This window comes from Numenius arquata, chromosome 16 (genome assembly GCF_964106895.1).
Source record: "Numenius arquata chromosome 16, bNumArq3.hap1.1, whole genome shotgun sequence".
NCBI classification, from domain to species: domain Eukaryota; kingdom Metazoa; phylum Chordata; class Aves; order Charadriiformes; family Scolopacidae; genus Numenius; species Numenius arquata.
In genome coordinates, this window is record NC_133591.1 from 16,091,513 (window position 1) to 16,106,932 (window position 15,420).

The window sequence follows — 15,420 nt, forward strand, 5'->3', positions numbered from 1 at the left end:
GAGGGGAACAAGGTCACAGAGAGGGGGACAAGGTCATGAAGAGCAGATGTAAGCATGGAGAAGGGATGTGGCTGTGATACTGGCTGCTGGGAAACGGTCCTGCAGAAAGGAAAGGAGGTCCCTGCTCTCTGCTCTCCAGGCCAAGAGTCGGGAGCGTATCTGCCAGAAGGTGCTGGGTGATCTCTGGAGTTCGGCACTGGGTGTGCCTGCCGGGAACAGCTCACGAAAACACCTGCCAGGACCAGCACGGGCACTCGTCCCTGCCTGGGAACCTCCTAAGGCCCTGCCAGCCCTCTCCACGGTGGGGCTCCATGGGCCACAGCCCGGCTGCCCCAACCCATGCCAAGGGAGCCGATCTGCTGGTTCCAGCCACCCCAAGCACCCCAGCACCCATGAACCTCGACCAAACAAACAGCGATTCAGCTGAAAACCCCAAATCATTCATGCACAGACCAGGAGGAGCCAGCGCAAGGGCTTGCGACGACATCTCTCCCATGACAGGTTCCCCGGGTCTGAGGTATCCTCCCCAAGGGCCTCCCAGCTCTGTGGGCTGGACACGCCACAGCCAGCCCCAGAGATTGCTTAGGAGGGGACAGGGACCCTTTGGGAGCACCCTTTGACCCTGCCTGGGGCTGCTCTAAGGGGTCAAGAGCCCCTTGGTCCTGCAGGGTTGGCCCTGGGTGCTCCCCTCCGATGGGATGGGGACCACTTCAGGGCTCCCTCGGCACCTCCACAGCTCTTCCTCGGGCTCCTCCGAGGACATGGGGTCCCTTCGCCTCTCCCCAGGACTGCTTCAAGGGCACGGGGCTCTCTGCCCTCCCCTCTGTGCCCTCCCCAGCGCTGCTCCAAGGGCGCCCACCTCCCTTCAGCCCCACCCGGGGCTCCCCTCGGGCTGCCCCTCTGTGCCCTCCCCGGTGCGGAAGGGATGCGCCCCCGGGGGCGGGGTGCCCGGGGGTCCGGCACCGGGGAAGGCTCCCGGTGGGGCGGCAGAGCCGGGCGGGGCGGGGCGGCGGCGCCGTCGGCTGGGAGCCCCGGGGGCGGCGCCGGGCGGGCGGTACTTAAGGCGGCGGCTCGGGGCGGGCGGCCCCGCCGTGCCTATGGCTCCTCCGCCCGCCGCCCGGGCGCTCTGCGCCGCCGTCCCCCGCCTGGCCGCCCCCCGCCGCCCCCGCTCCGCGCCTGCCGCTGCCCCCCGCGGGGCCGCTCCGCCGCCGGCCGCGGGCAGGGGCGCCCGGCCGGTGCCGCCGCCGCCGCCGCCGGCTGCCCCTCCGCGGGGTGCGGAGCGGGGCCCCCCGCCCGCCGTGGATTTCGGGGACGCGCAGGAGGCGTTCCGCAGCAAGAGCAGCGCGGAGCTGCTGCGGGGGCTGCTGGTGCTGGGGCTCTGCGCCGTCGGGCCGCTGGTGGAGCACAACCGGCAGGTGGGTGGCGGGGCGCGACGGTCACACACACACACACACACACACACCCTGCCCCGCCGGGGGGGGGGCTGCCGCTGCAGGGAGGGGAGGGTGCCGAGCCCGGGCAGGGGGGTTCCCGCGGCGGGGGTGATGCAGGGACTAGGGGGCTGCCTGCTCCAGAGGGGTTGATGGTATCCAGCCGGGCAGCAGGGCTACACGTTCCGGGGGGGTTGCCGGTCCTGGACCGGGTTGGGGGGGCGGGGGGGCTGCCGGTTCTGGACCGAGAGGAATTGTCAGCTCCGGGGGGGTGCTCTCGTTCCGGGGGCGTGGCCGTTCCGGGGGACGGGGGGAGCTTGCCGTCCCGGACCGGTGTGGGGGGGCTGCCCGCCCCCGACGATTGCCGGTCCCCGGGCTGGTGGGGGGTTGCCGGTTCTGGACCGGGGGGCACCGCCCGCTCCGGGGGTTGCTGGTCCCTAGTCTGGGGGGGCCTCTCGTTCGGGGGGCTGCCCGCTCCGGGGGTTGCCCCCCCCAGGAGGGTGCTGATCCTTGGCCTGGGAGGCTCTCGTTCCGAGGGGGTTGTCGGTCCCAGGCCGGGGGGGTGGGGTGTGCTGCCCGCTCCGGGGGTTGCCGGTCCCGGGTCTGGGTGGTTCTCGATCGGGGGGGCCGGGTGCCGTCTGGCGGGGCGCTGAGCTGCCGTTGTCCCGCAGCTGCTGCAGCTGGGCCAGCGGGTGCTGGGGCAGGCGCTGTTCGAGCGGCTGATGAAGATGACCTTCTACGGGCAGTTCGTGGCCGGGGAGGACCAGGAGGCTATCAAACCGCTCATCCGGCGGAACCAGGCCTTCGGCGTGGGGGCCGTGCTGGACTACAGCGTGGAGGAGGACCTGAGCGCCGAGGAGGCCGAGCGCAAGGAGCTGGAGTGAGTGCGGGGCCGGGGCGCGGCGCGCGCGCCGGGCGCGGGACTTGGCCGCTCTGCGATTGGCTGCGCCCGCCCATCCCCCCCGTTCCCATTGGCTGCGGGGTCGGTGTTGCCGTGCGTCACGGCCACGCCCCCCCCTCCGCCCCACCCCACCCCCCGCCGTTCTCCCTCCCGGGGTGCTGCCCCTCCGGGTGGGCTGCTGTCCCCCCCTGCGTGCACAAGGGGGCTGTCGTCCGTCCCCCCTCTCCCTCACAGGGAGGCAGCCCCCCACTTCACGCCCTCCCACATGCGCAAGGGGGCTGTCGTCCCCCCCCCCCCTTCACCCCCCCTGCACACACCCCCACACAAGGGGGTTCTCGACCTCCCCGCCCTGCCCCCCCCCCCCGCCAATCCCTCCACACACAGCGGGGTGCTGCCGTCCCCCACCTCCCATTCCTCCCACACTGGTGTCCCGCCCCCCCTTCTTGCACACACAGGGGTGCTGCCGTCCACCCCCACACGCTGCTGAGATGGTGCTCCCCTGCCCCCCCCAGACAGCTGCACCCCTTCTGTTCCCTCTGCACACACCGGGGGGAGGCACCCCCCCACAGGGGGCTGTTCCCCTCCACTCTCCTGCACACCCTGATGTGCTCTCCCCTACAGAGAATAGGAAACAGTAGCCCCCCATTCCCCTTCCCCCTGGGGTGCTGCCCCCCTCCCCCCCAGTCTCCCTTCACCACACTGGGGTGCTGTCCCCCCGACTCCTCCCCCAGCATCCTGCCCCCTCCATCCCCCACCATACATACACTGGGGTGCTGCCCCCTGCCATGTCCACCCCTCTCAAACTGGGGCGGTGGCTCTCCCCGCTTCCCCAGATGTCACCTCCTTCCCGCAGAGCCACCACCCCATTCCGGCATTATTCCCTGCCTCCTGCCCTCTGCCAAGGGCCAGCACCGGCCAAAAACTGCCAGTAACTTTCCACTATGTGGGCTCCGGTTTCGGGCGGCTCCGCTCGCCCGATCGATGGCCCCTGGCTGGCACCACACGGTCACTGTCGTGTCCCCCCCCCCCCCAGCAAGGGTGGCCCTGCCGGAGGGCGCAGGCTGGGGGTGCAGGGCAGGCTCCGACAGCCCCATGTCCCTATTGGCAGCCGGGGGACACAGGCCAGCTGCCGCACAGTGTTAAAAATGCAACGGAAATGGCTTTTTTGGGGGGGGGGTGGGTCGGATGGGTGATGCAGGTGCTGCCGCCGCACTCCTCCCAGCCGGCGCCGGGAGCCTTATCTCTGCTCCCCACCCAGGCCCTGCTTATCGGGGACCCCCCACTTGCTGCAGTGGGGTGACTCTGCCCCTGCCCGAAATCCCCTCTGGTGCCAAGGTCCTGCCCGTCTGTGGGCAGCTTGCGAGGGCAGCACTGGCCTGGGGGCTGCATGAGGGGCGGGGGGGGCAGGGCTGCCCCCAGCCCTTCGCAGCCTCAGTTTTTGCAAACTGCATTTTTTAAGTATATAAAACCTTCAAAATACCCCGCTTGCAGCCCCGGGGGCGGGGGGGGGGAATGGCTCTTCTGAAATTGCGGAGCAGCGGTGTTGTCGGGCACCCAGCCATGGTCCGGGCAGGTTGCGCGGCATCCCCGTGGGGCTGGGCCGGCGGTGGCCGCGGTGGCCGGGCTGGCATCGCTGCCCTCCTGGCGCTGGCGGTGCCTGTGCCCAGCACATTCCTGTGGTTGCCCACCCAGGCTTTGGCAGGCAGGCTCTGCCTGCACCTGTATCCTGCCTGCTCACGGGGGGAGGTGGGGATGGTTTGTGAGCCATCGGGGCTGTGCTGGTATCCCCCTCTCGGCCCCCCAGGCAGATTTGGGGATTGCATGTGTGGGACCCCTTGCTAGATGAGCCGATGTGCCACCGTACAGTGAGACCTGGACAGGCTGGAGAGTTGGGCAGAGAGGAACCTGATGAAGTTCAACGAGGGCAAGTGTAGGGTGCTGCACCTGGGGAGGAATAACCCCCTGCACCAGGACAGGTTGGGGCTGACCTGCTGGAGAGCAGCTCTGAGGAGAAAGACCTGGGAGTCCTGGTGGACAACAGGATGACCATGAGCCAACAATGTGCCCTTGTGGCCAAGAAGGCCAATGGCATCCTGGGGTGCATCAGGAAGAGTGTGACCAGCAGGTGGAGGGAGGTCATCCTCCCCCTCTGCTCTGCCCTGGGGAGACCCCATCTGGAGCACTGGGACCAGTTCTGGGCTCCCCAGTTCAAGAAGGACAGGGAACTGCTGGAGAGGGTACAGCAGAGGGCTACAAAGATGATGAGGGGACTGGAGCATCTCTCTTACGAGAGGCTGAGGGACTTGGGTCTTTTTAGTCTGGAGAAGAGAAGGCTGAGGGGGGATCTGATCAACGCCTATAAATACTTAAAGGGTGGGTGTCAGGAGGATGGGGCCAGTCTTTTTTCAGTGGTGGCCAGGGAGAGGACAAGAGGGAATGGGCACAAACTTGAATATAAGAAGCTCCACCTGAACATGAGGAGGAACTTCTTTCCTGTGAGGGTGGCAGAGCCCTGGAACAGGCTGCCCAGGGAGGTGGTGGAGTCTCCATCTCTGGAGACATTCAAACCCGCCTGGACACGTTCCTGTGCAACCTGCTCTGGGTGGACCTTCTCTGGCAGGGGGTTGGACTGGATGATCTCCAGAGGTCCCTTCCAACCCCATACCATTCTGTGGTTCTGCATGTGCTGAGGGTCATTCCCACCCAAGAGAGATGGGCAAAGCCATGGGCTGGACCCCGGCCCCTGCACTCCCCCGGTGCCACCCTGCCTGAGCCCCAGTGGGACTTGCTCTAACAAACGGGTGGGGAGGGGGGAAAGTGCTATCCTGGAGATCACACGAGGACGTCATGGAGCAGGACAAAGCCCAGGGGAGGGTTGGGTGACATCAGAAGGATTGCACTGGAGCCCTGGGCCGTGTCAAGCATTGCTCTGGCTCCGTTCAGTGGCAAAACCCCAAATGGCTGGTGCTTCTGCCAGGATGGTGCTGGGCTGGGGTTGAGAGGAGTGAGTGGTCCTGGACTCGGGAGCTCCATCCTTCCCTCCCATGAGCACTTCAGGACTTTGCCCTGCTGCCAGCCGGGAAGCAGAGCCACAAACCAGGCACAGCAGCGGAGTTTTTGGTCTCCTGGTGCCATCTGCTGTTGTTTCCCCCCCCAGGGCAGAGCTGTGCTGGCCTCGTGCAGCGCGTTCTCCTGGAGCAAGCTGGAGATAACATCAGGGAAATGCCCTTTCCTCTCCAGTGATGGGCCCTGGCTGCTCCTTGGCACTGCTTTGCTGGTTGGGAGCAACAAACACGGGCAGGCACCAGCTTATCCTGGCTGCTGCAGGCTGTGCCCTGCCCTGCCTGGGCTGGCATCCAGCGCCCTGCCAGCCTGTCCCAGGTGTCCTTGGCCACGTGCTGAAGGCTGCTGCCGGGTCATGGTGACATGGCTGGAGAAAAGCGTCCTGCAGGCAGTAAAGCCTGGGTGCTGCTCCGCTCCCAGGGTAGTGTGTGGGCTGGAGGCTCGGGGATGGGTGGGAGGGGTGTGGAGGGGCACCGCTGTGGCTGGGCACGGGCTTCAGCGCCCTGAGGAGTGAAACAAGGAGCACCCCCCGTAGTGGAGGTGGTCATGGTCCCCTTGCAGCCTTGGGCCATTGCTGGCCCATGGGCATCCCGAGCCAGGAGATGGGTTGGGTTGTGCTAACACAGGGAAGGACAATCCTGCCCCTGAGCACTGTCAGACACCCTGGCCGGCTCTGCCATGCAGCTCCTGGGCTTCACTTCCTCTGGAGACTTCTTGCATAGACACCTGATTCCTGCTCCAGTGTGGCTTTACAGTCCAGCCTGGCCAGTCAGCCTCCCAGAGCCACCTCTTCTTCTGCTCCTGGTGCCACTGCCACCCATGCCCGGGGCTCTGCTTGTGGGTGCTGCAGGTCCTCGGGGTGATTCCTCTTTAGCTTGAAGCTGTGCAAGCAGGTCCTGCCGTGGTCCTGGGCTGGTGTGTGCTGGCAACTCATGCGTGGGGCAGGCTTGGAAGACTCTCTTCTGCCAAGAGCTTTGCTTTGTTCCTACCTGCAGGGTTTTAAGCATCACCCATAGCTCCAGCCTGGGCTTCATGTGACCATGAGTTTTTCCTTGGATGTGGTAATTCAGTGAGAACTTCTCCCTGCTGTTCCTTCAGCCGCTTTGCCAGACAAGCAAAGCGAATGTGCTGTGCTCGTGGCACCCTCCTGGTAACCCCCAGGGCGAAATGGATTATCGCCTACTTATTTCTGACAAGGGGACCTTTGTGCTTCTCCTGAGATGGTTTATTTGAGCCTGATCAAAAACTTCCTGAAAGCCCAAGTCTGCTGTTTCGGCTGGATTACCCTTCCCAGCAACCCCATGGGCTGCACTGGGTCTTCATAACTTGCTCTGCAGCACTCGGAGGGGCTGGTTTGGGCGTGCTTTGGCCAAGTGTGATCCCCCAGGCCCTCAGCGTGCCTCACGGGTGGCTCCTTTCTGGTTACAGCCCACCAGAAGCATTCGGGCAGTGCCTGGAGACGTGTTCTCCTCTGGGAGACTTGCAGAAGGGGTGGCCAGGTACAAGCTGTGTTAAGTGGCACTTGGTTGGTGTCAGAATAGCTTTGCTGGCCAAGACTAATATTGCGAAGAAAGCAGTTGATACGCAGGAAGAGCTATTTCCTCAGCTTGAAGGAGCTTCCTTTATTTTGCTTGACGTAGAACAATAAAGTGAGCCCCATGGCACTGCTTTGGATGCCCCCCTCGGGCAGTCATGCAGCAGGAACACTGCTGGAAAGGGCATGTTTGTCTTCAGGAACACGAAACCCTTCCAGTTCAAGGGTGCTATTTGCTAATGAGTTGTGTGCCTTCACCCTGGGTAGGTCAGAGGCGGCTTTGCTCCCTGCCGCTGGTCCCCAGCACCTCAGGTGTTGGACGTGAGGTGTGCTTTGGGGTTCAGAGCTGTCCCGCTGTGCTGCGGCTGGGACCTGCCCACAGGACCCATCTCTCTCCACGTGTCCTCAGAGTCCCAGTAGCGTGTCCAGCCTTCCCCTGTGTAACCATGCTGTCTGCCCTGAGGGGACCTGCCAGACGCTGTGGGCTTTGCTATCGCGTCCTGTCCCTGGGTATATGATGCCTCCTTCTTCCTTTCCTCCACCCTCTGTATTCAGGGGTTGAAGACTGCTTGACCTGTCCTCGGGGTAGCACAATCATGGAGCAGAGCCTGCCAGAGGTGGTGCCTGCTGCTCCCCATGAGCTCTGGCTGCTCCTGCCCCGGTTCACACCAGGCGTTGCTGCGCTTTGAGCAATGCAGGCCTAGTCCTGGCTCTGGGGAGCGGGAGGGAAGGGCTTGTCTCTGCTTGTTTACGCTTCCAGCAGCTCCTAATCCCTGTCACAGGGTTTCCATGCGGGAGAACATATTCTGGGGCCATGCCACGTACATCTCCGCTCTCTTGTGCGAGTCCTCTGGCTCTGAACGGATAGCTCTGCTCTTGGCTGGCAGTGCACTTCCCCACTGCTGGGCACGGGCAGGTTTGGGACAGTGACTCCAAGGCAGAGATTTCCTGGAAGAGATGGCTCTGCTGTCACTTAGGGCCGCTCTCCAGGGGCGGGCAGTGTTCCTGGGTGAGACCTCGGGTCTGCGGGCTGGATTTAGGGTGTCAGCAAGAAAAGGCTGCTGGAGCTCGAGGAGGATCTCATGACTTGGCCCGTGTTCATCTGGGCTGTCAGAGCCCTGTTATCTCTGTGGCAAAGAGCTTGGGCTTGAAATTACATCCGAGGTTGGTGGGAGTTAAAGCTGAGACCTTGTTTATTGGCAGAGGAGCGTGGGGCAGCTGAGCTGCAGCGGGGCATCCCATGGCTCAATGCACCCTGGGTCTGAAGGAGCTCCTTGTTTCACGGTCTGGCTGCTGGTGCCTGCACAGTGGGGAGGCGTTGGGTTGAGATTTGGTGCTGCCAGAGCGAGGACCATGGTTGGGGACAGAGCACCCAGCCCCACCAGGGCTGACCTTGTCCTTGCCATGGAGTGGGCTGGTTGAGAGCAGCTCTGGACCCTGGGACAGAGCATCTTCTCCGTGCTGCCTCCAGTTAACGCTTGCCTGCATGCTGAAACCCCATGGCCTTCCATGAGCGGGTTTGGGGCATCTGACCTGCCAGCGGAGCTCACACTGAGCAGCTTGATCCGTTGGCCGTGGGTTGGTGAGGGAAGAGCAGGGTCCAGCACCAGGCTGGCAGCAGGGGAGCCTCAGAGCTGCCCTGGCCACCAGTGTGGGGTTGTGGGGGGTTGCTGACCTGGCCCTTATCTTCCCTGTTTCTCTTCTTAGCTCCTGCACCTCTGCAGCCGAGAAGGAGATGGGAGGTGAGTGACCCAGCCTCTCCTGCTGACAGGAGATATAGCCTGAAGGTCCAGCTGATCTGGGCACTGCGGGCCTGGCATGGGGGAAGGACCCAGATCCCACAGCCTGAAAACATGAGCTGGATGATGAACATCTCTGTTCTTGGCCAACCCTGTTTCTCTGCAAAGGCTCAGCCCCTGCTCAGGCAACAGAACAGGCTGGGCACATTGCAGCCCTCAAGGGGCTCTTTTGAGGTCCAAGCCAGAGTCCCTCTCCCCTGCACCCATGGCAGGAGCTCCCAGGGAGGCTTGTAGGAGCTCAGTAGGGCTGCATGGCCCATCTCCATCCTCTCCTACCCCAGGAGCAGAGCAAAGGGAGAAGAAATACCGAGCCCATCGGGGATTTGGGGATCGCCGCGGTGGGGTCATTAGCGCCCGCACGTATTTCTATGCTGACGAGGCCAAGTGCGACCAGCACATGGAGACTTTCCTTGGCTGCATTGACGCCTCAAGTAAGTGCTCCATGTGTCCTGAGCAGCCCCACTGTGCTTGGGGACTGCAGGGACCCTGCAGCCCACCATTGTATCTCGGGTACTTCCTCTCTTCCCAAGCACGCTGCCTGTCAGGCTAGCTCTGTCGTTGTGACTCCATCCAGGTGGCAGCTCAGAGGACGGCTTCTCGGCCATCAAGCTGACGGCGCTGGGCAGACCTCAGTTCCTGGTGAGTGTCGGGGCTGTGACCAGGGCAAGGTGGGTCAGAGCCAGGGCCACGGATGATGCGTCTTGGGGGGCAGGTGCCGTGGGGTGCCAGGCTTGCTGCAGTGGCATCTCCACCGATGGCAGAGAGGAGTGGGTACCAACAGGTTGCCCCCTGTGTGCCCGACGCCATTCTGGAGACGCTGCCACAACTTTTGGGGACACATGAAGAGCTCAGAAGTTTAGAGGTCCCAACATAAGGGTGTGGGGGTTCTGTGCTGCTGCTTGGCCAAGGTCCTCTTCTAAAGGGTCACAGTCTGCCTTAGGCTGGGTATGATCTTGCAAAGCCCTGGCATGACAGGAGGCTCCAAGCTGGCTGGACTCCAGCCTGGATGTCTCACCTTGAGTCTGCCCCTGCAGCTGCAGTTCTCGGAGGTGCTGGTGAAGTGGCGGAGGTTCTTCCACCAAATGGCCGCGGAGCAGGGCCAGGCTGGGCGGGCAGCAGTGGAGATGAAGCTGGAGGCAGAGAAGCTGCAGGTGAGGCGGGTGATGTCTGAGGGAGGAGGCTGCACTGCTGGGGATGTGCTGCTGGAAGTGGCCTTGGAGGTCCCAGAGCAGCCCTGTGACACCTCTGAGTCTGGAGCAGTGAGACCCCTTGGCACTGATGCTCCTTTTGGTGGCAGGAGGCCCTGGCCAACCTCGGCATCGCAACCAAGGCAGAGAGCCAGCACTGGTTCACAGGCGAGAACCTGGGTGTCAGCGGGTAAGCTGCCTGTGCCCGGGGGGATGCTGCGGGTTGGGACTCTGGGGACCTTGTCCCTGTTCCTGGAGTGGTGGGGCAGCAGCAAGGGGAGGTCTCCAAAAGCCTGCACTGGCTTGGCACAGTGACCGAGCATAGAGGAGGTTTCGGTGGAGGTAACAAGACAGGTCAGGGTGGCACATGCTGTGCACCTTGTGTGCTGGTGGGGATCGGGAGCTGGTAGAGACCCCCCTGCAAGACACCAGTATGAGCCTGTCTCTCCTCTCCCAGCACTGTGGACCTGCTGGACTGGAATAGCCTGATTGACAGCCGCACCAAGCTCTCCAAGCTGCTGCTTGTCCCCAACATGCAGGTGGGTACCCATCTGTGCTACCCCCAGAGCCGCCCCATGGGGAGAGCACTGGGAATTTGGGGGAGCGTGGTGTGGGTACACTCCCCCAGGTCCTGCCCAGTGGCTCATGGTGGCAGCAGCGCTGACTGGTCCCTGTGCTGCCAGAGCCTGGCCATGCTGTGATCTACCTACCATGTGTCGCCACCGAGCTGGCAGGGTGGTCACACTGTGCTGGCTGATGGGAGCTGGGGTGGGCAGCAGCCCTGGGGTTGGGCTTCCCCCGGGGAGTCCTTCTGTCTCACAGGGCTGGCTGGGAGGGGGTGGCCACATCAGGGTGCCACAAGCTCTTCTCCTTTCAGACCAGGCAGCTGGAGCCTCTGCTCTCACGCTTCACTGAGGAGGAGGATCTGCAGATGAAGCGGATGCTGCAGCGGATGGACACCCTTGCCAAGGTGGGAGGATGCTGGGGCTGTGGGAGCTGGTGCTGCTGCAGAGGGGGAGACGTGTAGCAAGCGGCCCCGTGAAGCCGACCTTTGTGTCATTCACCCCCCAGAGAGCCACGGAGAAGGGCGTGAGGCTGATGGTGGATGCAGAGCAGAGCTACTTCCAGCCAGCCATCAGCCGCCTCACCCTGGAGATGCAGCGCCGCTTCAACAGGGATCGGGCGATTATCTTCAACACCTACCAGTGCTACCTGAAGGTGAGGTCCAGCAGAAGGCTGGGCAGAAAGGACCTTCTGGAGCAGCTGGATGGAGACCTTGGCTCCTGAAGCCATGGCGACGTGATGACACAACTCCAGGGCTGGCTACCTGAAGGCACAGGGCAGACGTGGCACTGATGCAATGACCTTGTGCCATCTCTTCCATCTGGTCCCAGGAGGCTTATGACAATGTGACGGTGGATGTGGAGCTGTCGCGCCGGGAGGGCTGGCACTTTGGCGCCAAGCTGGTCCGTGGTGCCTACATGGAGCAGGAGCGGGAGAGGGCAGCCCAGATTGGCTATGAGGATCCTATCAACCCCACCTACGAGAAGACCAACGAGATGTACCACAGGTAGAGGGACAGCCATGCTCCTCCTGCCTGCCCCACTGGGCACGGGCTTGAGTGGCCTCACCATGCAGCCCTATACGACCCTGCAGGTGCCTGGACTACGTCCTGGAGGAGATCAAGCACAGCCGGAAAGCCAGCGTGATGGTGGCATCTCACAACGAGGACACAGTGAAGTTTACCCTGCGCAGGTGGGTGCTGGGGAGGCAGCATGTCATAGTAGGGACTGGGGACTTGAGGGATATGGGGGCCCAGCAGAGCTGCCGTGAGATGAGCTGGGGCTTTTCAGGTCCTCTCCGTGCTCACCCGTGGGATCCTAGCTCCTGTCTGGTGCTCAGGGCTTTGACTGGGGCTTGGAGCTGGGGCGCAGCATGGGAGCTCACAGTGGCTGCAGAGCTGGCCCCGTGGCCCAGCCCAGAGGCTGTTTTAAAAACAAAACCCTCAAGTCCTTGATTCCCTGCATCCATCTGGGATGTGGTCAGTGCTGCGCTCTCATACTTGGAGATGATCTCCACTCCTCTGATGGGATGTGCTGCCCCTGTGTGTTCTGCTGTCTCCACTCTTCCCTAATGCGAGGCTTGGCTTGCAGGATGATGGAGCTTGGGATCCATCCTTCGGAGAAGAAGGTGTGCTTCGGGCAGCTGCTGGGCATGTGTGACCAGATCACCTTCCCCCTGGGTGAGTGCTGGGAACAGGGGGGATTGGCAGATGTGCTTCTGCCCCACCTTGACCCCTGAGGCCTCCCTGAGGAGCTGTTGTGGGGTCTGAAGGACGGATGGAGCTGGGCTATGGGTCTGCCCTGGTGAAGGCAGGGCTGTTTGAGAGGAGGACTGGCTGAGGACAGGGCCTTGTTGCCTCTTCCCCGGCTGTGTGAGCACTGTGTCCCCTGCATAGGGTTTGGGGAGTATGTAGATGAGGACGTAGACGGAGAATCACATCTGTTTTCTGGAGGCCCCATGAGACTGTGATGGCTGGGCAGGGAGATTCCTGCTTTGGACTCTGAGCTGAGATCAGGGTACTCCTAGATGGGGCAGAGACAGGTCCCGGCCTTAGCAAACCCCTCTTGTACCTCCTTGGTCTGGGAGTGTCGCTTTGCTCTGCTGGAGGTGCACCCGCGCCCCGGGCTCTCCCCTGGCGAGGTGGCAACAGGCTCTTGCATGACTTTGTCCTCTTCTCTGCTGCTGGCCCAGGCAGTGGAGCAGAGCTCCCAGGGGCATGAACAGAGGGGACATGCAAGGATCCAGGTAGCCCAACACAGGTCAGGGACCGAGCCTGGTGTCCGGAGTGGGGCCCCGAGGCCAGGAGCACAGCAGGAGGCAGGCCGGGCAGATGTCCAGCCTGGATGCTTCTCTGTCCTGGAGTTCCCCTTGCGAGCGGGGTTTGGCTGCCTGTCTGCAGCCTTCTCTGGTCATGCTGGAAAAATGTGTTAACTTGATGATTCTGGTTGAATGCTTCTTGAATTGGCCTGGCCCTGGCTGCTGACATTCCCAGGGCTCCCGGTGACCTCGGCCCACTCCCCCCAGCGCCTTCCCAAGCTCCCTGTGCTGAGCCAGGGGAGGGATGTGCCGCCGCTCCCCTCCCCGGTGCTCGCTGCAGCCCTCCCACCCGCCATCCCTCGCCCGGCAGCACAGCCCGTGGGGCACGGGAGCGCTAGGGGTAAGGGAGGCTTTTTTCATATATTTTTTCTTGGGTTTTTTTTCCTTTTTTTTTTTTTCTTGTTTTTTCCTTCCTCCCCCTCCATTTTCTTCTGCCCTCTTTCCCCCCCCCCGCCCCGATTTTTCCTTTCCCCACCCCCCACTTTCCCCTGCCCTCTTTTTTGTTTTTATTTTCCCTATTTTTTCTCTCTTTTTTTTTTTTCTTCCTGATTTTTTTCCTTTTTTTCCTTTCTTGGTACTTCCCTGACCAGTGTCTCTCCCTCCAGGTCAGGCCGGCTTCCCCGTCTACAAGTACGTGCCCTATGGCCCGGTGAATGAGGTGCTGCCCTACCTGTCCCGACGGGCCCAGGAGAACAGGGGGTTCATGCAGAGGGCAAACCGGGAGCGGGACCTTCTCTGGAGGGAATTCAAGAGGCGACTCCTCGCAGGCAGCCTCTTCAGCCCCAACCACTAATCCCAACCATGGCGTCCAGCCCGAGGTCTCTTGTGCCTTCACCTGTAACCACTATTGCCATTCCCCGTCCTAGTTTTGCTGCAGTTTGTCCCCCCAGCACCCTTTGCCTTGGGAGAGGACATGTCCTTGTTGATGCTTGAACTACATCCACCTTCTGGAAGTCACTACTGTAGGGTTGCCCCAGCTGGCACTGCCCCGAGGGATGTCCCTCTGCCATCCCAGGGGATCTTGAGCTGTGTGTGCCCTGGGCTGTCTCAGGGGGGATGCCAGCCCCCTGACAGCCCCCCCTGCCTCAGCGAATGCTTGGCCAGGGTTTTCCCCTTGTGGGATTGCACGGGGAGATTTGGCCACCTCCTTTGTGCCACGGGCTTAGGTCTAGGGTGGGCTGGGTGCCTGGAGGACAAGCTGGCCTCAGCCAGAAGGTCCTCTAGCCTCTGTCAGGGGCTTAGTCTCTTCCAGCTCCATGGAGGCAGATGCTGAAGCAGAGGCCACAGTGACTGGGGACAGGATGAGTCCCTGCTGCCTGTCCCAAGGCAACCGCTGCCTGGCTGCTCACCAGCTTTGCACAGACCAGAGGTGGGCAGGTCCTGGGCAGGACCAGGCTCTTCCCCTCATCCCACTGGGCTGAGCAGAGCCAAAGCTGCCCGGGGCTGTCCATCCTCAAGCCCACATCCTGTGGGGCAGGAGGGGCGAGGGGAGCTGGCTGGCCCATCCCTGCGCTGCTCCTGCCCTGCCTGTGGTCCCTGGCCCCCGTGCTGGACCCGGTCTGCGCTGTGGGCAGGGGTGGTGGCCATGTGGGAGCACTGGGAGCTGAACCGTGGCTCAGCTCTGCTCTACACTGGATTTGCAGAGAATGGTGTTGATTAAATCACAACTGTTCTTGCTCCTGTCTCTCTCGGAGTTATCGGGCAGCCACCTGGGCTCTGCTTCATGCCCTGGTCTCAAAGGGGGGGGGTTCTCAGCCCCCTCCAGCTGCATTCCTTGGCCTGGGCCAGGGCTTGGGGAAAGGAGCCAGAGACAGGCTGTACCCAGTGAGGCCAAACTTCTCCAAGCATGGGAATGGAAAAGCTTTGGAGCTGTCTGTGATGGGGCTGGGGGGAACTGGGAGCCCTGGAGCATCCTCCTACGTGCAGAGTGGGGGTGGCAGCTGTGGGAGAGCCTCCCCCCACCCTGAGGTCTGCTTTTGGGGGACAAGCATCCTTCAGGCTTTCATTGCCTCAAATTAGGGGCAGCTTTTCCTGGGCTCGTTTTGGGCTCTGCAGGACCACAAGCATCTCTGGGCTTCCCTGCCCAGCGACTGATGTAGCGTCTCCTTTTTCCCCAAGGGTCAGTCCTCTTCTCCTCTCCCTTCCTCTCTTCCTCCACTTCTGCTGAGCCACCCCCAAGTCAAACGGGTGAAGTTTAGGCTTTCCAGAGATGTTCATTGCCTGCCTTTTCTCTAGCTGAGACTGCCATGCCTTAAAAAACCTGGAGGAGCAGGGAGTGTGGCTGGAGGGACGGGGCTGCTGGTGTTTAAAAGCAGTGCTGGTGCAGGCAGCAAACCTGGAAAATTTGAGGAGGGAAGCAGATGCACTCCCGGTACCGGGCTGTCCCTCTGGCTTGTACAGGATGCTGCAGTGATGGCATGGACCACACTGCTGCCCCAGGACTTGGGCTCTGCCAGTGCAGCTGGACTCAGGGATGGCTGGATGCAGGAGCAGCCCTCACCCACCACAGGCTTCCACAAGGATCCTCGGGCACCTGCAGGAGCAGATGCTACAGCCTCCATGCCAGCAGCTTCGTGTATCTGTTCATGGCCCCTCTTTTTTGGAGGTAACCCCCTCCCCAGTCCTC

General features: G+C 62.5%; 1 protein-coding gene across 1 annotated transcript; it reads left to right on the plus strand.

Moving 5' to 3' along the window:
• Window positions 1-1,097: 1,097 nt before the first annotated feature.
• PRODH (proline dehydrogenase 1) lies at window positions 1,098-14,471 on the plus strand. The gene is made up of 14 exons (XM_074159689.1): window positions 1,098-1,415; window positions 2,102-2,310; window positions 8,636-8,670; window positions 9,009-9,158; window positions 9,302-9,366; window positions 9,762-9,878; window positions 10,025-10,104; window positions 10,372-10,453; window positions 10,792-10,884; window positions 10,986-11,132; window positions 11,309-11,484; window positions 11,571-11,669; window positions 12,068-12,156; window positions 13,400-14,471. The coding sequence occupies exons 1-14, from the start codon at window positions 1,098-1,100 to the stop codon at window positions 13,585-13,587; spliced, it is 1,848 nt and encodes a 615-aa protein (XP_074015790.1). The 3' UTR covers window positions 13,588-14,471.
• Window positions 14,472-15,420: the final 949 nt, after the last annotated feature.